The sequence below is a fragment of the Dipodomys ordii genome, unplaced genomic scaffold (assembly GCF_000151885.1).
Source record: "Dipodomys ordii isolate 6190 unplaced genomic scaffold, Dord_2.0 Scaffold107, whole genome shotgun sequence".
In the NCBI taxonomy this organism is placed as follows: domain Eukaryota; kingdom Metazoa; phylum Chordata; class Mammalia; order Rodentia; family Heteromyidae; genus Dipodomys; species Dipodomys ordii.
In genome coordinates, this window is record NW_012267323.1 from 996,102 (window position 1) to 1,017,455 (window position 21,354).

Below are 21,354 nucleotides of genomic sequence, written 5' to 3' on the forward strand. Positions count from 1 at the left end.
CTCAGAAGCCTCTCTGGCTCTTACATACATTCTTGGTCAGTTTCCAAACACAAAATTGGCTTCCAGGCTGTCAATGTTCTTTACATAATAACTAATTTCCTGACACTTGTTGGCTTTATCATGTGTATTCTGGAAGCAATCCTCAGATTATCATAGTTATCTAGGCTCCAATTTTTTTGGTCTGTGTGTATGTGAGTACATGCACATGTGCGCATGCACACATGTACACACACACATACACACCCAGTTCTGGGGCGTGAGCTCAGGGTCTGGGCACTGTCTCTGAGCTTTTCCTGCTCAAGACTAGCACTCTACCACTTGAGCCACAGTTCTCCTTCTGGCTTCTTGGTGGTGGACTGGACAGAAAAGAGTCTCAAGGAGACTGCCCGGGTTGGCTTTGAACCTTGATTCTCAGATTTCAGCCTCCTGAGTAGACAGGATTACAGGTGTGAGCCAGCAGTGCTGGGCTGACATGTATACTTTTAAGCAATAGAAACAGGGGGCATAACAAATTATATTATTATTAGTACCCTCATCACAATCAGTGCTTGGGATTGAATCCATGGCCTGCTGTACGTGCTCAGCATGCACTCAGACCTTATCCTAAGTTATTTTTTTAGAAACCTGATAGCTTACTTTTTTGTGTGTGTGCTGGTACAGGGCAAAGGCTTCTCATTTGGCTTTTATGCTCAAGGCTGGCACTATACCACCTGAGCCCAGCTTCTTGTTTGTTAACTAAATGTAAGAGTCTCTCAGCTTTGTCTGCCTGAGCTGGCTTCAACCTGTGAAGTTCAGATCTCAGCTTCTGTGTAGCTTTCTTTTGAAAAATACGCTTTCCTCTTATCAACTATCTGCCGACTTGAAAAGGCGGAATTTGGAGGGTTCTGATCATCATGACCACGGTCATCTACAAGCCTCATCTACAAGCCCCGTGGCCCGGTGTTATACGGCACGCAGGGCAGCTCTGCTGTGGTTGGGGGGGGGGGACACTCACCGCTGCTCCACCACTTCCTGCCGTTCACCACATAGCTGTCCCCATCGCGCCAGATGCTGCATTTGATATTTGTGGCGTCACTCGAAGCCACGTCAGGCTCTAAGAAGGAACGAAGGCTAGACTTAACAGGCCAGAAGATTCCCACTGGCTCACTGCCCATGGACAGCGGTTTCAGCAAAGCCAGTTACCAGTCAGCAAGTCTTATTGGCTGCTGCAATTTCTGCAGACACCAGAATGTCACGTGGTGTCCTGGAAGGGGGGGGGGCAAGTTTATTCTGCACATTTAAGAATCCAACATCGGAGGCCGGGTGCTGGTGGCTCATGCCTGCCTGGTTACTCAGGAGGCTGAGATCTGAGGATCGCAGTTCAAAGCCAGCCCGGGCAGTAAAGTCCGTGAGACTCTTATCTCCAATGAACCATCAGAAAACTGGTACCACCAGTGGTGATCATTAAAAGTTTCCCCTCAGTATCTAGGATGAGCTGGGAAGGTGGCTCAGTGGTAGAGTGCTCGCCTAGCATGCATAAAGCCCTGGATTCAATTCCTCAGTACCACATACACAGAAAAAGCCAGAAGTGGCGCTGTGGCTCAAGTGGTAGAGAGCTCGCCTTGAGCTGAAGAGCTGAGGGACAGCGCCCAGGCCCAGAGTTCAAGCCCCACAGCCGACAAAACAAAAAACAAAAAGCTGGAATCCAACATTGACCATTAGGATCATGAGCAAAGGTGACTGATACACAGTCACATCCCGCACAGCTTCCACTGACCGCAGAGGGGCCCCAGGAAGAACTTACCCGTCATGCAGAAGGCAGAGGTGATGCTCCCCTGAAGAAGAGGTTCCAGCCAGCGCCGCTTCTGCTCCTCACTTCCATACAAGTGCAATACCTCCATGTTCCCCGTGTCTGCACAGCAGAAGCAAAAACACTTGCTGCCGGGCACTAGTGGCTCATACCTGTCATCCTAGCTACTCAGGAAGCTGAGATCGGAGGATCATGGTTTGAAGCCAGCCTGGGCAGGAAAGTCCCTATGAGATCTTATCTCCAATGAACCACCAGAAAACCGGAAGTAGCACTGTGGCTCAAGTGGTAGAGCACTTGCCTTGAGCTGAAGAGCTGAGGGACAGAGCCCAGCCCCCCCCCCCACTCTTGCTTTCTATTTCAAACTTGGTTCAACATCCAGAATCTTGTATGGGTGATATGGATGTGCACCCTTTAAAAAAAAAATCGGTTGTGGGGCCTGGGTGCTGTCCCTGAGCTTCTTCTGCTCAAGGCTAGGGCTCTATCACTTGAACCACAGCACTACTTCTGGCTTTTTCTATGTATGTGGTACTGAGGAATTGAACCCAGGGCTTTATGCATGCTAGGTGAGCACTCTACCACTGAGCTACCTTCCCAGCTCACCCTAGATACTGAGGGGAAACTTTTAATGATCACCACTGGTGATGACTTTAAGATGACTTTAAGAACAGAGAGGGAAGGCCTGGGAGAGTGGCTCAGTGGTAGAGTGCTTGCCTCACAGGCATGAGGCCCTGGGTTTAATTCCTCGGTACCACATAAACAGAAAAAGCTGGAAGTGGAGCTGTGGCTCAAGTAGTAGAGTGCTAACCTTGAGCTTAAGAACATCGCCCAGGCCCAGAGTTCAAGCCCCATGACCGACAAAAAAAAAAAAAGAACAGAGAGGGAAATGCCTATGAAGTCAGGAGTTAAGTATGATTTCAGTCTTCCCAGAGGAGTCTGCACTGTGTCTGGAAACTCCTTACACAACTAGCGTTCCACAAAGCTGCCTAAGTTGCCAGGAGACTAATGTTTCTTTTTCAAGTGAGGGAGAAAAGAAGCCTTCAGTTACCATCAATGAAGTTCATTGTTTGCTTTCTTTGCTTGCTTCAAAGTCGGTGTTACTTGTTATAGATCCAATAATATAAATACTGAATAAAACATTTTCCAATGGTTGGGAAGGTGGCTCCGTGGTAGAGTGCTCGCCTAGCATACATGAAGCCCTCGGTCTGATTCTTCAGTACCACATACACAGAAAAAGCTGGAAATGGAGCTGTGGCTCAAAGTAGTAGCCTTAAGTAAAAATAAGTAGTAGCTTTAAGCAAAAAGAAGCTCAGGGGACAAGCCCCAAGACTGACCAAAAAAAAAAAAATCCCAAATTATCAGTTTCTTATGAGAAGCTGGAGAAATGATTTCTTATGTGTTGAAAAATAGGCCCAGTTACTTCTATGAAAAGTTTTTCCCTCTATGAAAGTGCTTATGTCAAGTTGGGAGCTGGTGGCTCATGCCTGTAATCATAGCTACTCAGGAGGCTGAGATCTGAGGATCACACTTGGAAGTCAGCCAGGCAGACAAAACCATAAGACCCTTATTCTCCAAGTAACCACCAAAAATCTGGAAGGGGAGCTGTGGCTCGAATGGTGGAGCACCAGCCTTGAGCAAAAACAGCGAAGGGAAGGCAGCCAAAGCCCCGAGTTCAAGCCGTAGTAACTGGCACAAAAGAGAGAGACAAGAGAGAGGCCAAACTCCATCTTGTTTTTGCATTTCAAAGTTACTGAGAAGCAGAACTGTAACAAAATCTATACATCGATGGCTTTGTGCAGAAGCCTGTCACGTAAGAAGACAAAAGAGCCGAGAAAATGCTGTGTAGCATAGTAACCTGGGGCCTGGCAGTTGAAGACGTTGGGGGCGAAGTGGCACTTCCCGGTTTCTTCCGCAATCAGGGCGTAGTCGACTTGGCTGAGCCCACTCACGGCTGGCAGAAACAGGTTCCACAGCCCCTCGGCCTTGGCCATTTCCTGTCAAAGGGAGGGAACGTGCCAGCACCGTCAGAGTTTGCCATGACCCTAAAGCAACCGAATGATACAAGACACCTTTTTTTTTTTTTTTTTGTCGGTCATGGGGCCTGGAAAAACACTTAATCCTACTGAAAGACTTTAAAAGATTTAATAATGTCATTGCGATGTTTATTTATTTTTTTTTTGTCGGTCATGGGGCCTGGACGCTGTCCCTCAGCTCTTCAGCTCAAGGTGAGCGCTCTACCACTTGAGCCACAGTGTCACCTCCAGGCCCCACGACCGGACACTCCCCCCCCCCCAAAAAAAAAGTTATTACTGATACTTTTTTTTTTTTTGTCATGGGGCTTGAACTCTGTGCCTGGGTGCTGTCCCTCAGCTCTTCAGCTTAAGGTAAGTGCTCTTCCACTTGAGCCACAACGCCACTTCTGGTTTTCTGGTGGTTTACTGGAGAGAAGAGTCTCATGGACTTTTCCTGACCAAGCTGGCTTTGAAGCACGATCCTTAGATCTCAGCCTCCTGAGTAGCTAGGATGACAGGCGTGAGCCACCAGCACCCAACTACTGGTACATTTACATATCGAAAGCAACAAAACCTAAGGTCACCAGAAACGCCTGCATTGTTTCCAATGATCGCTTTTTTTTCCCCCTTCTTACCTTGAGTTTATCCATCACAGAAGGCTGTCTCCATATGTCTGCTGAATTTTCATTTTGCACATAGTACTCATGGACCTCCTTAAAGCAACAAAAAGGGGGAAAAGTGAGCTTGATTTAACACAGAGAAAACTACATTGGAAACTGATTAATATGTAAAATATACATTTTTAAGTGAAGTGACTTTTCTCAGCTGCTAATCAGTAGTATCCCAGTGTGTGCCTGTGTGGTTAGGTGAAAAATTCAAAACAATTGAAATGTGTATTTAGTATTGTACAGCTGTGCTGGAAGGGACCTGGTAAGTTCCTCCAGGCCATGAACAACTATTTGGCAAAAAGTCAGGAAGGAGAGGAGGATCCATGCATTCCTGGACACCAGGCTGAACTGCTCCTGTCGTTTCTGTCAGGAAGTCAGCTGAATTGGAAGATTTCCTGTTTAGGGTCGTTTGTTATTTCCACCTCTCATGGTGCCATAAAAACAGTCGATGCTATTGTGTTCGGTAATAGATACAATGTGTAGCACATTTAGGATGTCCTGGTCTCTGGTTACCTCTGGGGGAGAGACTACAGTGCTAAGCAAGTATGCCAGTGGTGATGCAATTGTTTGAAAACGTGGTTTAATGTTTTGTGCCCCTAAAATGTAGCTGTGGTAGAGTAGGACTCAAAATTCAATAACATACCTTCCTACAGAAAGAACCCTTAAAATGGGAAACATAATTTGTTACACCAGGTGTGGTGGTGTGTACCTCTAGTCCCAGCTGCCAGGAGGCTGAGGCTAGATGAATGATTTAGATAAGGGTTCTAGCCTGGTGGGGGGGGGGGACGGGGGAGGGGCTCACGCCTGTCATCCTAGCTATTTAGGAGGCTGAGATCTGAGGATTGCGGTTCAAAGCCAGCCCAGGCAGAAAAGTCGATGAGACTCTTATCTCCAATAAACTACCAGAAAACCGGAAGTGGCGCTGTGGCTCAAGTGGTACAGTGCTTGCCTTGAGCTGAAGAGCTGAGGGACAGAGCCCAGGCCCAGAGTTCAAGCCCCATGACCGACCAAAAAAAAAAAAAAATAGAAAGAAAATGGCAAGTGCCACTGTGGCTCAAGTGGTAGAGCGCTTGCCTTGAGTGGAAGAGTGCAGGGACAGCACCCAAGCCCCAAATTCAAGCCCCACAACTGACAAAAAAAAAAAAAGAAGATAAGGGTTCTTGGCCAGCCTGGGAAACACAGCAAGAACCTGGCTCAAAAGAAAGTTATAATATGGATTTATATACTACGATATATATTGTACGACACATTAATAGATGTATATAATATATAACAATATATCTATATATAATATCCATTTATATAACTTGTATATTTATATAAATATAACACATATATTTATAGGTATAATTTATAACAAATTTATGTAAATTGATGAAAATCAAACGAGAAGATGGCTAGATAGAACTATACTTGGCATGACTGTCCAAGAGAAGAGACAGGACAGCAGAGGAGATATTCCAGGTAGCGATAGAGAGGAAGACGGCGCCACTGGAGAAATGGGGAGAGCCCTGAACAGCACAGGGAGTCAGGGACAGCAGAAATTACATCTGGTGCCTGGCTTCTCATACACCACCTTCAACATGCTGCCTCTTTCTTCACTGAGATATGACTTGGGAGAGTGTTGGTTTAGAATCCTATACTGGAGCTTCCAAGAAAGCATGTTCACTTCCAACTTAAGTCGTCCAAAAGAAATCAACACTTCTCTCCCTACCCCGGTCCATTCCTATTCAGAGGAGAGGAGGTGCCATGTTATGTTTGTGTTAAAAGTGTACTCTGGAGGCGGGCACCGGTGGCTTGAGCCTGTCATCCTAGCTACTCAGGAGGCTGAGATCTGAGGCTTGTGGTTCAAAGCCAGCCTGGACCAGGAAAGTCTATAAGAGTCTTATTTCCAATTAGTCACCCCCCCCCAAAAAAAAAAAACAGAAGTAGAGCTGAAGTTCAAAGTGGCAGAGCACTAATCTTGAGCACAAAAGCTTGGGGACAGTGCCCAGGTGCTGAGTTCAAGGTTACAACCAACTAAAAAAAAAAAATACAAAAGAAAAGGAGTGTACCCTGCATCCTATGTTATGTTCCTTGTTCCTGTATGACATGCTGGTTTTAGGACTTCCTATAGATTTTAAATAGGGAGAACAGGTTTGAAACATTTTCACAGACGACGGGTTATGTTCTGCCTCATGCTTTTCTAGGAGTTTCCACAAGTCATTAGGATAGCTCTGTGAAAAGGGGACTGGAGAGAGATGGTGGGGACAAGAGAGAATAATGGGAAGGTTAATAGGATCACAGTGCAGTGAGTGTGTGTGTTTGTTTGTGTGTGTGTGTGTGTGACTCCATGAAGCTTACATTCTTTTGCTTATAGGGAATTTACAATTATGTAAAAGTATCAAGAAACTCAGATCAAGACTCTTCATAGCTGACAACGTATGAGATCAAGACTCAGTAGCTGGCATCGTGTGACGTTAGGATGTTGGTGTACTATGCTGGGAATACAGATCACTGGTAGAGCACTGCTTCACACGCGTGAAGCCCTGGGTTCCATCCCCAGTGCTGGAAACAAAGCCGTGTCGGTGTGAGACCCAGCGAGTCTGCGTGAGGACTGTGTGTGGAGAGTAGCCCTGTGGCTCTGCCTCCCGCAGCTCACGGTGCTCTAGCGCACGAGGCCAGGGTGTATACGATACCTTTTCGGCAGGGAGGATGTGGCGCTGCATAAAGTGTTTCACTTTCCTGAGGACTTCCTGGCCTTTCATAGTCTGCATGAACAACTGTCTGGTATTATCCACTGGGGGCAGCTCGGTATTAAAAGATCTTTGGCCAAATGAAGAAGAAAATGAACAAACAGAGGTTACAAAGACGTCCAAAATCGCTACTAGACCTAGCTTCTCTAGGAAATGTGAAGGACATCCAGCTAAGCCAAAGTATTGTGCAGAAGGGGCTGAGGCTCGGGCTGACTTTCTCAGGGACAGGACCACGCATGCACCAAGTGGGCGGTGGGGGTGTGGCCGACCAAGCATAGGGTGTGCCTCAAAGAATGCTCCCCACAGGGCTGGAAAGGTGGCTCAGTGGTTGAGTGCTTGCCTTGTATGCATGAGGCCCTGGGTTCGATTCCTTAGCACCACATAAGCAGGAAAAGCCAGAAGTGGCTCAAGCTCGCCTTGAGCTGAAGAGCTGAGGGACAGCGCCCAGGCCCAGAGTTCAAGACCCAGGACTGACAAAAAACAAAATAAAACAGAGTGCTCCCCTGACAGAGACCGGAGTGCCAATGCCACTCAGCAAATGTCCACACAAACTTTCATGCAGTTTCGCTGCTGTGAGAGAAAGCCATATTTCTAATAAGAAACCCACTTACATCATATGTACTTTTACATAGGTATATGTGCCTTCAATATTAGAAGGCAACACGAGAGTGCTATCTGTATTTAAACAGCTATTACATTCAAGCTGGCAAAAATATTTTTGATCATAAATATGGGAATTCAAAAAGTATTTTGGACCCAGGTGCCAGTGGCTCACGCCTGTCATCCTAGGTACTCAGAAGGCTGAGATCTGAGGATCGTGGTTTGAAGCCAGCCTGGGCAGGAAAGTCCTGTGAGACTCTTTATCTCCAATTAACTTAAAAACCTTGATATGGCCCTGTAACTCAAAGTGGTAGAGTACTAAGTCTTGAACAAAAGAACTTAGGGACAGTGCCCACAGCCTGAATTCAAGCCCCATGACCAGCAACAACAACAAAAAGTATTTTAGGTTAACTTACGTTTAGAACTATAACATATTTCTTTATTTAAAAAAAATGTTGTGGCCAGGCAGCAGTGGCTTTTGCCTGTAATCCTAGCTACTCAGGAGGTTGAGATCTGAGGGCAACAGTTCAAAGCCAGCCCAGTGCAGATAAGGAGGTCCATGAGACTTTTTTGTTATTGTTGGTTGTGGGGCTTGAACTCTGGGCCTGGGCACTGTTCCTCAGCTCTTCAGCTCAAGGAAGCCTTCTACCACTTGAGCCACAGTGCCACTTCTGGTTTTCTGGTGGTTCACTGAAGAGTCTCATGAACTTTCCTGCCCTTGCTGACTTTGAACCGTGATCCTCAGATTTCAGCCTCCTGTGAACTAGGATGACAGGTGTGAGCCACCGGCACCTGGCTTCCATGAGGCTCTTATCTCCAACTAACCAACAGAAAGCTGAAAGTGGATGTGTGGCTCAAGTGGTTAAGTGCCAACCTTAAATGAATAAAGCCAAGGGATAGCATACAGGTCCTGAGTTCAAGCCTTAGTACCAGCATAAGAAAACAACAACAACAAAATTGCTATGGTTAGTAAGAGAAATCCTGACATTAAAAACAAAAAAACGGGCTGGGAAGGTGGCTCAGTGGTAGAGCGCATGCATGAGGCCCTGGGTTCAATTCCTCAGCACCACATAAGCAGAAAAAACCAGAAGTGGCGCTGTGGCTAAAGTATTAGAGCACTAGCTTTGAGCTGAAGAGCCCAGGGACAGCGCCCAGGCCCAGAGTTCAGACTCCATGACCAGCAAAACAAAACAAAAAAAACAAAACAAAAAACACTTCCTATTCCATTACAGTTTAGGGCTCCCATTTACGTAACGATGATTTGTGAACTGTGTAAACGAAGACTGCCAAGGCTTTGTGGAACACGCTTCGACAGCTCTCATTTGAGTTATGCAAAGAATCTATTTTCCTCACCTTCTTGCGAGTTGTAATCCAGTTTCTGCCAGTGGTTGCACAGTATTGGCAACCAGAAAGCTATCCTCAGATGAATTATTTCCCATAAGGTATCTGCTGTACACTCCCTATGAGCAAATAAGCATAGAACAATTAAAATTCACCAGCAAATGTCCTTCAACTGTCTTTTCCTTCTAATTTCTAATCTTGATGAAGCATCTCAATTTTTTTTCTTCTAGTCCTGGGGCTTGAACTCAGGGCCTGGGCACTGTCCTTGAGCTTTTTTAACTCAAGGTTAGCACTCTATCACATGAGCCACAGCGCCACTTCTGCCTTTTTCTGTGTAGGTGGTACTGAGGAATGGAACTCAGGGCTTCATGCATGCTAGGTGAGCACTCGACCACTGAGCCACCTTCTCAGTCCCAAGCATCTCAAATTTTTAAACCCCTTAAGACTCAAAGCATCTGGAATCTGGATTAATGTAATGATGATTTCCAATTAACTACCAAAAATAGCTGGGAAGTGGAGCTGAGGCTCAAGTGGTAAGTGCCAGCCTTGAGCAAAGGAAGCTCAGGGACAGCACCCGGGCCCCGAGTTCAAGCCCCACAGGACTGACACCAAAAAAGTAAATAAACGCCGGGCGCTGGTGGCTCACGCCTGTAATCCTAGCTACTCAGGAGGCTGAGATCTGAGGATCACGGTTCAAAGCCAGCCCAGGCAGGAAAGACCGTGAGACTCCTAACTCCAATAAACCACCAGAAAACCGGAAGTGGCTCTGTAGCTCAAGTGGTAGAGTGCTTGCCTTGAGCTGAAGAGCTGAGGGACAGCGCCCAGGCCCAGAGTTCAAGCCCCACGACTGACAAAAAAAAAAAAAAAATCAAAAAAGTAAATAAAATAAAATGTTCTTGAGAAAAACCTCATAAACTTGGCTCCGTTTCTTCTCAAAATTAGACACACACACACACACACACACACACACCCCTTGGAGATTAGAAAATACTGTCAACAGAACATGAGGAACTAACGGTGAAACAACATGTTTCAAATGCTTACTTACCTGTGATATTCCAGCGAATTTAAAGTAGGAGAGGGCCAGGAAGAAGTTCCAGTTGGGAAGATGAGAAGGAATCCCTCTGCAGTGGCAGTACACGGAGATTAGCTCCTCCATTGATGGCAACCCTATACACGCAGCACATAACAGGAAGGTCATCTGGCTTGTCAAAGACAATGTACAAATATCACACGATAGCATGTGAACCAGCAGATGGTATGCAAAACCAGACGGAATAACCATTCCTCCACTTGTGTCGACGACCCCACGTGGGATGTGAAACTCAGAAAGATATCACTGCTTGAACTCTGGGCCTGGGCGCCGTCCCTCAGCTCTTCAGCTCAAGGCGAGCGCTCTACCATTTGAGTCACAGCGCCACCTCTGGTTTTCTGGTGTTTTATTGGAAATAAGAGTCTCACGGACTTTCCTGTCCAGGCTGGCTTTGAACCGTGATCCTCAGACCTCAGCCTCCTGAGTAGCTAGGATGACAGGCGTGAGCCACTGGTGCCTGGCTAGAAACATTAAGAGACAAAAAAAAAAAATCCAAAACTGCAAGACGCATATTTAGCGGTGACAATAATGAAGACGAGTTTATTATCATAGCAATGTACATATGACGCTTTTGTACCTGTGCTTGTGTGAAAATGAGAACCTCGGTTTATCATTGGAATTGTCCGTGGCCAAAAGTAGAACATGGATAGATGAGCGACATCGGACAAGGGGTGACCAATGGTGGACAGCTCCCAGTCCAGGACGGCTATCACACGACACTGAAATTCAAAGTGAAGAGGGGGTGGGAAGGGGGCTCCGTGGTACAGTGCTTGTCTGGCATGCATGAAGCCCTGGGTTTGATTCCTCGGTACCACATCAGCAGATTAAAAAGCTGCAAGTGGTATTGTGGCTCAAGTGGCAGAGCGCTAGCCTTAAGCAGAAGCAGCTCAGGGATAGCGCCCAGACCCTGAGTTCAAGCCCCAGAACTGGCAAAACAACAGCAGCAGCAGCAACAACAACAACAAACGGTATCTCTCATTACTGAGACAGACAGCACACAGCCACTCATATTTTCTGGAGCGTACAAAGCTTTGGATGTTTGAGAAGGGATTTATGGCCAGGACTGTGTTAAGATCTCTACTCCTGGGCAGGTGTTGAGTTTGCATGTATAGTTAAGCATTTGCTCTGGTGATGAATTTAAGTATGTGACAAACATGATGGCCAAAACCTGTAACTGCTATATAATATACCATTTGGGGGATGGGAGGGCTTGAACTCAGTGCCTCTTGCTATCAGTTGGCTTTCTTGATTAATCGCAACTGGCACGCTATCACTTGAGCCACACATACCCAGTCTGGTGTTAATTGGAGGTAAGAGTTTCTTGGCGTTTTCTGTCCAGGGTTGGCTTTGAACCGAGATTCAGCCTCCTGAGTAGCAAGAACTACAGGTGTGAGCCACATTATGCAACAACGTGATGAACTAGGGGACAGAACACAAACATGGACAAGCTTCATATTTTGACTAAGAGTTGGAAAATGTCTTTGGAAATAGTGATAGATACCAGCGGCTCACACCTGTAATACTAGCTAACTCAAGAGGTTGAGATCTGAGGACCAAACTGCAAAGCCAGTCCTGGGCTGAAAAATTTGAGTTTCTATCTCCAGTTAACCAGGACAAAGCTTGACAAGTGGTCCAAGTGGTCGGATGCTCACTAAGCAGGTCAAATGAACTGGAGGCTCTTGAGTTCAAGCTGTGGTATTGGTGGGGGTGGGAAGGAGGGAGAGAATGAAAGAGAGTAGAACTGTACATGTAAAAAATTACAGGTCCAGGGTTGGGAAGGTGGCTCAGTGGTAGAGCGCTTGCCTTGCATGCCTGAGCCCCTGGGTTCGATTCCTCAGCACCAAATACGCAAAAAGCCGGAAGTGGCGCTGTGGCTCAAGTGGTAGAGCACTAGCCTTGAGTTGAAGAGCTGAGGGACAGTGCCCAGGCCCAGAGTTCAGTCCCCACGACCGGACCCAAAAAAAAAAAAAATTACAGGTCCTTCTTCAGTGGTCAATCAGCTTCCATTTGTGATTAGAGCCTACATGAAAGCGAACCACATCTACCCAGACAAGAACATCGGCATGGCTCATGTCTAAAAGCCCTGAATGAGCAGACAATTCTGAACCATAGGATGAGAGGAGGAACGTACGGGGGTCTTTCGATACTCTGGGGAGACCACTATGGGGTACCTGTGTCTTGGATCAGGCCTATAATCCAGTGAGATTGATTATAAAACCTGGTCTGTCGTACCTCTTTGTGGTGGAAAACGATATTATCTAATTTAAAATCCCCATGGATCAAACTCTCCTCATTGTCATTGTCTGGCAAGTTCTTCATGAGCCACTCAGACAGCTGTCTCATGGCGGGGATGTCCTGATGAGCGGCAGCCTCGTACTGTTTCGTCCAGGTCGAGACCTGAAAACACAGGTGAGGAAAACGGTAGAGCCGAGGGTGGAAGGAAAGATTCAGGGATTCAGAAGTTAAATTGAATGGCGTCAAGTTTCGTGTGGCTCCTAAGTGCTCAAAATGAAAGCCTGTAAGTGAAACTCACACCTGCCTAAGACTTAAAACCTCTAAGTCTCCCTTCCAGCCAGTTTTGTTTTAGTTATCTAGCTTTTTTTTTTTTTTGCCAGTCCTGGGGCTTGAACTCAGGACCTGGGTGCTGTCCATGAGCTGCTTTCGTTCAAGGCTAGCGCCCTACCACTTGAGCCACAGCACCACTTCCGGCTTTTTTCTATGTATGTGGTCCTGAGGAATTGAACACAGGGCTTCATGCAGGCTAGGTGAGCGCTCTATCACTGAGCCACCTTCCCAGCCCAGTTATCTAGCTTTCTGTTGGGGCAGAGGAGGGCAGGGGGTAGCCTTTGCACTGCGAGATGTGTGTTCTAGTCTTTATCAGTAATGACTATGAGAGAAAAACAAAATGCCTTCAAATACACACATCCAAATAAAGAAGTATTCTGGGTGCTCAAAGGAAACAAATCACTCCTGAAAAGAGAGTAGAAGCAAACACATTCGAGGTTCTCCAACAAGTAGAGTTATTACATTATTTATCTTCTAAGGAACTCTGCATTGCCCAGTGCATCTCTGTACAACTTAGTGCCACAGGGTAAACATGCATTTATCTTCAGAGCCTTACTGACCTAGTCTTAAATTGTGTCTCCGTCACTTCCTCAGGCATCACCCGATTCAGTGTAGGCCAAGGAAGTGAAGTGGGAGTAATGGCACTGATGGCTGGGCACTGGTGGCTCACGCCTGTAATCCTAGCTACTCCACAGGCTGATCTTGGTAAAGCTAAGTCATTGACTGTTAGCACAACTCAGAGAGGAAAAACTGGGCAGGAAATATCTTGGTAAATGAAGTGAAGAAGAATCTGCAACAGATGGCTTTGCCGAACAAAATATACGGCATATATTGCTTAACGTTATAATATATAACATTATGTAATATATAAATATATCGTGTGTGTGCTCGCGCGCGTGATGCACGTATTACCTGCCGCCTGCAGTACCCGGCACCTGTGCCGTACCCTTGCAGCTGCAATGAGCTTATGCTCAAGGAATGGAGCCGGGCCAGTGTCTCGACCATGGCGACATATATGGCTGAGCGTTCCGCTTGACTCAATCCGGGAAGTGAGAAGTCACGAAAGATCCGACCCTATGGGAGGGATTACTCCAGGAAGTCAGTTTGACAGTCCAAACCTGGACTATGTTGAGTATGTTAGAAACACAGGACAAAAGGAAAACATTAGGGTCTATCAAGGTGAACCTAAAGGATAAAACTAAACCCAACTTGAATTTCACCCCCCCACACATACACACGCACGCACAATTAAAAAGCAATTTGGATTTATTCTTAGTGATCTGGTCCTTCTATAATGGGGTAGGTTCCCTGAGCCCAACATCTCTGGGACTTTTGGGATTTTAGTATAGGTAGCTCATTACTGACACCTAGGGGGAAGTGTAAGAAATAAACCAATGTGCCTTAATTATTAAATTGGTTCCTAACCCATTCCAACCTTCCCTTCTCACATACGCTCAAATTAAAAGAAAAATTAAAGCCCTGACAATGTTTTAGGCTATTCAACATTTTAGTTGAATAAACTATACCACGTAAGAATATTACAGTAAAATTTCTTTCCTTTTTTTTTTTTTTTTGGTTGGTAATGGGGTTTGACCTGGACCTGGGCGCTATCCTTGAGCTCTTTTTGCCCAAGGCTAGCCCTCTACCATTTTGAGCCACAGTTCCGCTTCTGATTTTCTGGCTGTTAATTGGAGATAAGAGTCTCACACGCTTTCCTGCCCTGGCTGGCTTTGAACCACAACCCTCAGATCTCCGCCTCCTGAGTAGCTAGGATGACAGATGTGAGCCACCAGAGCTGGCTGTAAAATTTCATCCAATGAAAGCAACATCATGAAAAATCAGAGTAGCAGACAGACAAAGATCACTCACCTGCACGTATTCCATCAGGTAAAATTCAGTCCCGATGATGGACACATCACTGCAGTATAGCAATGGCCGGGGAACGGGAAATCCCGCAGAAAACAAAGCTTGCTGGACTCTAAATTCTCTATCAATCTGCATACGATGAGGAGAAATTAAAAAAGAAGTGGAAATTATTCAATAACTTTCGTGCTAAACCTTCACTAGAAATCAACTGCCAAATAATGCCAGTAAATAACCCTGAGCATCATCATTTCCTAAAAAGGAGTCAGTGCAGTCATTACAATGATGAGTTAGATGGGCACTAAAAATGATGGGTTAGTCAGGATTATAGGCTGGGGTTCTGTGCGGTTATAGTTTCTGACCTCAGTATTCCACACATTTTTTAATTGTGAAACATCGCTTTCTGCCTAGCAGTTTTCTGCTCATGGGCTTACTCTCCTTTCCCATCTTCCCAAGGGGGCTCAGAAAGGGTCCCCCAGGGCTGTACCACAGCCAGCAAGAGATGATTAGCACTGAAGATAGCCACTGGCTGGTTATATATGTGCAGTGAACTGCACAGGGAGAACAGAACCCACGAGAGGACTGCGTTTGCTCAGTAGCTGTGGGCTGGGGATGTAGCTCATTGGTGGAAAACTTACCTAACAGGCAGGGTGTCCTGGGTTTGAGTCCCAGCACCATTAACGAAGTTAGGAAGGAAGGGGAAAGGGAAAGGGAAGAGAGGAAGAGGGAAGGGGAGCTAGCTTTAGATTTTAACCCCAAACCTCTTTTTTAAAAACAAAAGGAATTTACAATTCAATATTTATTTTGGTCAGTCATGGGGCTTGAGCTCTGGGCCTGGGTGCTGTCCCTCAGCTCTTCAGCTCAAGGTGAGCGCTCTACCACTTGAGCCATAGCGCCACTTCCGGTTTTTTGGTGGTTCGTGGGAGGTAAGAGTCTCACAGCCTTTCCTGCCTGGGCTGGCTTTGAACTGTGATCCTCAGATCTCAGCCTTTGAATAGCTAGGATGTCAGGTGTGAGCCACCGGCGCCCAGCTTCAAGTGGATTTTTGACTAGAAATAAAATGCATTCATACTAGTTGGCAAACACAAGACGACTTTTTTATTTTACAAGCAGCTTAAACCGCTCTGTGTTGAGACTGTATTTCTATGCATACCTTGTGTGCTTTGGGAAGAAGTAAGCCTGGAGGCTTTTTCCTGAGCACGTATCCTCGCGTGCCCTTTTGGAGGTAAAAGGTAGGATTGGACTGTCCTGACCTAGACAAAAACAAAACAGAAAGGCCAGCCATAAAGATGTGTTTTGCTTCTTCCCCCGCATCTGCCTGAAATGTCAGAAGAAACAGGAAATTGAATGAATGATTGAAGGAAATCAAACCTGTGACAAAGCAGCAGGTAGAAAGGCAGGTTCCCAGGCCAGCCGGGGCTCAAGGGAGTATGAGAGACTCCATCTCAAGATAAGAAACTAGGGGTCTGGGAAGGTGGCTCAGTGGTAGAGCGCTTGCCTTGCATGCATGAGGCCCTGGGTTCGATCCCTCAGCACCATATAAGCAGAAAAAGCCAGAAGTGGGACTGAGGCTCAAGTGGTAGAGTGCTAGCCTTGAGTTGAAGAGCTGAGGGACAGCGCCCAGGCCCAGAGTTCAGGCCCCAGGACCAGAAAAAAAAAAAAAAAAGATAAGAAGCTAGCGTAGTAGTACGTACCTACTATCCCATCTATTTTGGGAAGCCCAAAATAGGAGGACCTTGTTCCAGGTGTATGGATCTAGACAAAAAGTAAGACTGTATTTCAAAATAACCAGTGCAAAAAAAGAACTGGAAGTATGGTCCAGTGATCCAATGCTTTGTCCTGCATAGCTTAGCTTCCTGAGTAGCTAGGATTACAAATATAAGCCATTCATTCCAGGTATGCTATTATTATTATTACTATTGTTGTCGGTTTTGAGCTCTTTTTGCCCAAGGTGAAGCCACTGCCGGCTTTCTAGTGGTTCATTGGAGATAAGAGTCTCAGACTTTCCTACCCAGGCTGGCTTTGAACCATGATCCTCAGATCTCAGCCTCCCGATAGCTAGGATGACAGGTGTGAGCCACCAGTGCCTGGCTCAGGTATGCTGTGATTTAAAACAAATAGACATCTCTTCTTAAGCCACTTCTCAATCCCCTTGAAAATTCTATTCACAGCCAGGCATTGGCGGCTTAGGCTGTCATCCTAGCTACTTAGGAGGCTGAGATCTGAGGATCACAATTTGAAGCCAGCCTGGGCACACAAATCAATGATATTCTCATTAAACACCAAAAGCCAGAAGTGGAGTAGAGCTGTGGCTCAAGTGGTTGAGTGCCAGTTTTGATAGAAAAGGCTCAGGGACAGTGCCTAGGTTCTGAGTTCAAGCCCCAGGACTGGCACAAAATAAAAAAATTCTATTCACCTTTGTGGAAATGCTCCCTATTCCAATTCATCTTCTGTTCCAAGACCCATTTTGCTCAAACTTGCATTTCCATCTTTCCACTGAAGTTACTTTTCAAGGTCACTGACACAAATCATGATTCTCCCCCACAGCTCTGTGGCCACTCAAGTTCCTTAGTGCCTTCCTTTTGTTTTTGTTTTTTGTTGGTTGTGGGGCTTGAGCTCTTCAACTCAAGGCAAGCTCTCTACCACTTGAGCCACAGCCTCACTTCTGGCTTTTGAGTGGTTAATTGGAGATAAGAGTCTCACAGGGACTTTGCTGCCTGGGCTGGGTTTGAACTGTGATCCTCAGATGTCAGCTTCCTGAGATGCTAGAATCACAGGCATTAGCTCTTCTTAAGTCTCCAACATCTTAAGATCTTAATATTCAATGTCTTATGGACCAGGCTCTAAATCTCCACTTTATGCAGATGTATTGTCTAGGTCAGTACGTCCATCTCAAAGCTGTAAACGTTCTACTTGCCAATGACTCTTAAATTGATCTGTATTCCAGATCTCTGCCATGACCTGCAGAGTCATACACCCAACTGCACCCTGAATTACATACACATTGGAACATCTAAAAGGCCCCTGCAAGTTAATATTCCAAAGTGGATGGATAATTCTCCCTCTAAACTTGCTTTTCTTCTGCTATCTCTATTTCAGTTCAAGATAACCCTGTATTTCCCGTTACCATGGCAAAAATGGAATGATCTCTGTTGTGTTTTCTTCAACTTTCTCTTCTTACCTACCTGACATCTTATGGGCACGTGACTTATCATAGCTACTTGGTATATTATAGATGATACTGTCTCCAATTTCAATAGTTTTTCATGCTGTGGAATCCACACTTCCATAAAAATATTCAAGCAGGCTAATGGAACATTTCTGAAATGAGATCAAGCTGGCCTGGAAGTCACTACCATAGTCCGGGCTGTGTCTTGAAATAGTGATTCTCCTGCCTCTGCTTCTGGAGTGCCAAGATTACAGGTATGCACCACCATGCTTAGCTGTGTAAATGCTGATGAACAATAAACGGAGCATGATTCGGGTTTTCATATCAATTTGAGAACGAATTCGCTTTTGGCTGGACAACTCTCCCAAAGCAGTAGCAGATCAACACGATCCACTTTTGGTTGGAGCAGGAGCTGATGTCCAAAGGCCAAGCTGGCCGAACTCCAATGGGTGAAGTTTGAACTTTGTTCTACTTGGTTTACGACACAAGGATTCCAGGCTGGAGACTTGAACTAATTTTTAATTCTACCTCTCATTCGCTCTCCTCCCACACATGAATTGGGAACTGGGGGGCTTTCCTAGTTTTCCTTTCCAGTGATTTATTGTACGACACGACGGGTTTCATCACTGTGTGTCTGCACAATGTATATCATGTACTTGGATCTAATTCACCATCCCTATCACCTTCCATTGCCCCCCCTTACCCCCGCCCCTCCGCAAGCAATCCTCCTGTTATGTTCAGGGCTTCTTGTGTTTTATTTGGATTTATGGAGCTAGATTCTGGACATGAGAGAAAAACATGTAGCATGTGTTTTTCTGAATCCAGTTGATTTTGCTTAACGTGACGGTCACGCGTTCCATCCACTTTCCTACAGATGCCATCTCATTCTACTCTATGGCTGAATAACACTCCATTTTTTCCCCCCTTGTTGTATTTGTACCGTATTTTCTTTAACCATTCATCTTTGAGGAGTACTTACGCTGATTCCACAACCTGGACCCTGTGAATTGTGCCACAATAAACACAACTTGTTCACCAGTCATTTTATAATTGCATGATAGCTGAACTTTGAAGTTTGGTCTGTTTTGTTTACAACACAGCCTTCTAGGTTAGAAGTCTTGCTAATCTTTGTTTTCACTGTCCCTCCCACTATCTCTTCTTGGGAGTTGTTGCGGGGTGGGAGGGCTAATGTGTATTTGTGTGTATGTGTGTGTGTATACCAGCCAGTGCTGGGGCTTGAACTAACTATGGGCTTTTGGTTCTTTTTTTTACCTAAGACTGGTACTCTATCACTTGAGCCATGCCTCCAGTTCTAGCTTTTTGATGGTCGATTGGAGATAAAGAGTCTCTTTGGACTTTTCTGCCAAACCTGAAATTGAACCTCCATCCTCAGATCGCAGCCTCCTGAGGTACTAGGATTAATTTTTAACCCTCTCTTCCCTCTGACCCATTTCCTTTTCTACTATTTGCATGGTTACGGACACCAACAGTTAAAACATCAATGTGGTAGAAGACTACTATTACCGCACTGTTATTGCAACGTTTGAGTCCTTCCTTCCAAATGACTTCAGACCATTTTAAGACAAATCAAAAAGGAAAAAAAAACGGACAAGTATTACAAATCAGGAGAAAGGTTCTCCAAGTTTATGTAACATAAAACTCCAGAGAATGAGGCAGATATAATTTCCTGGAAGCAGGGACTCCCATAATCCTCCTTTGTTTAATTAAAAAAAACCCACTATTGTAAATAAAGTATAAAATTAGTTTGTGTCAATTATCAAACATCAGACTGAAAACTAGATGGGTGGTAGTGGGGGGGGGCAGGGAGAGGTACCTTCCTAGAAACTCAATTTTATTCCTTAGGATCTGAATACATACACACTCCAGGGAAACAAAGCCAATTAAGGGGGAGGGGGAGCAGGAGGAGTGGGGAAGAAGGGGGGAGGAGGAAGAAGAAGAAAGCTCTTTTGTGTTAAAGTTAAGGGTACAAAAGGTCAGGAAGGGCATTCCTTAGGATCTCAATACAGACACACTTCAGGGAAATAAAGCCAATTGGGGGGGGAGGAGGAGGAGAAGAGGAGGAGGAGGAGGAGGTGGGGGGAGGAGGAAGGCCTTTGGAGGAGGAGGAAGAAGCGGAGGAGGAGGAAGAGGAGGAAGAGGAGGAAGAGGAGGAGGAGAAAGAAGAAGAGGAGGAAGAAGAGGAGGAGGAGGAAGAGGAGGAGGAGGGAGGAGGGAGGAGGAGGAGGAAGGAGAAGGAGGAGGTGGAGAAGGAGCAGGAAGAAGGAGGAGGAGGAGGGGGAGGAGGAGGAGGAAGAGGAGGAGGAGGAGGAGGAAGAGGAGGAGAAGAGGAGGAGGAGGAAGGAGGAGGAGGAGGCAAAAGGAGGAGGAGGAGGAAGAGGAGGAAGAGAAGGAGGAGGAGGAGGAAGTGGTGGAGGAGGAGGAGGAGGAAGAGGAGGAGAAGAGGAGGAAGGAGGAGGAAGGAGGAGGTGGAGAAAGAGGGAGGGGGAGGAGGGAGAGGAGGAGGAGGAAGGAGAAGGAGGAGGTGGAGAAGGAGCAGGAAGAAGGAGGAGGAGGAGGGGGAGGAGGAGGAGGAAGAGGAGAAGGAGGAGGAGGAAGATGAAGAAAGAGAAGGAGGAAGAGGAGGAGGAGGAAGAGGAGGAGAGGAAGGATTTGAATTTCACTCTTCCCACAAGATTCCCTGGCACAGAGAAGTTGGCTTCCCTTCCGGCCCGCTAGCTGGGGTTCGCCGGAGAGGGGACGCCGCGCGGCCCGAGCTGGGGGGCGCGGGGCCTGCAGAGGCCTTCAGGCCCGGGACGCCCCGTCCGGGACGGATAGATACCTGAACTGAGTGACACGGAGAGCAGCCCGGGGGTCGGCCCCGAAGCCAGGCACGTGCTGGCTTAAGTAGGCCTCCAGAGCATGGCGGTCGAAACGGTGCTGAGGCCGCACCTCGGTGGTGTCGGGCTGGCCGGGGACTCGGGGCTCCATGGCTGTCCGCCGCCGCCTCTGACAGACCGGCCGCCAGCGCGCCCAGGTCAGCTATTTAGGGAGAGGTCCGGGGGAGGGGCGGGGCCTGATTCTAGCCAATCACGCGCGCCCTGAGCGCCGTTGCTAAGCAACCCCGGTGGGCGGGGCTCCGCCTGACGGGCAGAAGGAAGACTCAACCCTGTGTGTGCAAGAGGAAAGAGTCCGGCGGGATCGAGCGCTCTGGAATAAAAAGGTCCGGAACGTTTCTCGCCGCGGTCTTTATTAAGTTAGAAACGTCGTCATCTATCTACTCGTGATGGGCACCTACGATCCTCCCGAGGCTATTGCCGCTGCCTGTTCTAGAAGAATTTGCGGAGGGGGAAGCGGAGCGATGACGGAGGCTCACCGGAAGTGGGCTGGGGGAGCGATGATGCCGACGCACCGGAAGTGGGACGGTGGGCGTGACGGAGACGTGTCCGTCCCGGCGGCTCTGGAGGGAGGAGGCCCTGGCCCTGGGAGTCGGCGGCGGGTGAGGGAGGCGACGTCCGAGCGGCC

General features: G+C 46.8%; 1 protein-coding gene across 3 annotated transcripts in view; it reads right to left on the bottom strand.

Moving 5' to 3' along the window:
- Nucleotides 1-20,831, bottom strand: part of Acad11 (acyl-CoA dehydrogenase family, member 11) — a 38,338-nt gene extending 17,507 nt beyond the window's left edge. For 2 of the 3 annotated variants that reach the window (XM_013028189.1, XM_013028191.1), the window contains exons 1-14: nt 20,672-20,831; nt 16,358-16,435; nt 15,817-15,916; nt 14,670-14,795; nt 13,713-13,874; nt 12,468-12,632; nt 10,813-10,954; nt 10,191-10,312; nt 9,155-9,261; nt 7,145-7,271; nt 4,434-4,511; nt 3,642-3,780; nt 1,784-1,891; nt 995-1,093 (exon numbers count right to left, since the gene is read on the bottom strand). In XM_013028189.1, coding sequence (XP_012883643.1) covers nt 995-1,093; nt 1,784-1,891; nt 3,642-3,780; nt 4,434-4,511; nt 7,145-7,271; nt 9,155-9,261; nt 10,191-10,312; nt 10,813-10,954; nt 12,468-12,632; nt 13,713-13,874; nt 14,670-14,795; nt 15,817-15,916; nt 16,358-16,435; nt 20,672-20,820 — 1,702 coding nt within the window. In that variant the 5' untranslated portion in view covers nt 20,821-20,831. The remainder of the gene's footprint in view (nt 1-994; nt 1,094-1,783; nt 1,892-3,641; nt 3,781-4,433; nt 4,512-7,144; nt 7,272-9,154; nt 9,262-10,190; nt 10,313-10,812; nt 10,955-12,467; nt 12,633-13,712; nt 13,875-14,669; nt 14,796-15,816; nt 15,917-16,357; nt 16,436-20,671) is intronic. The other variant, XM_013028190.1, reaches the window with a different exon arrangement.
- Between the last annotated feature and the right edge of the window lie 523 nt (nt 20,832-21,354).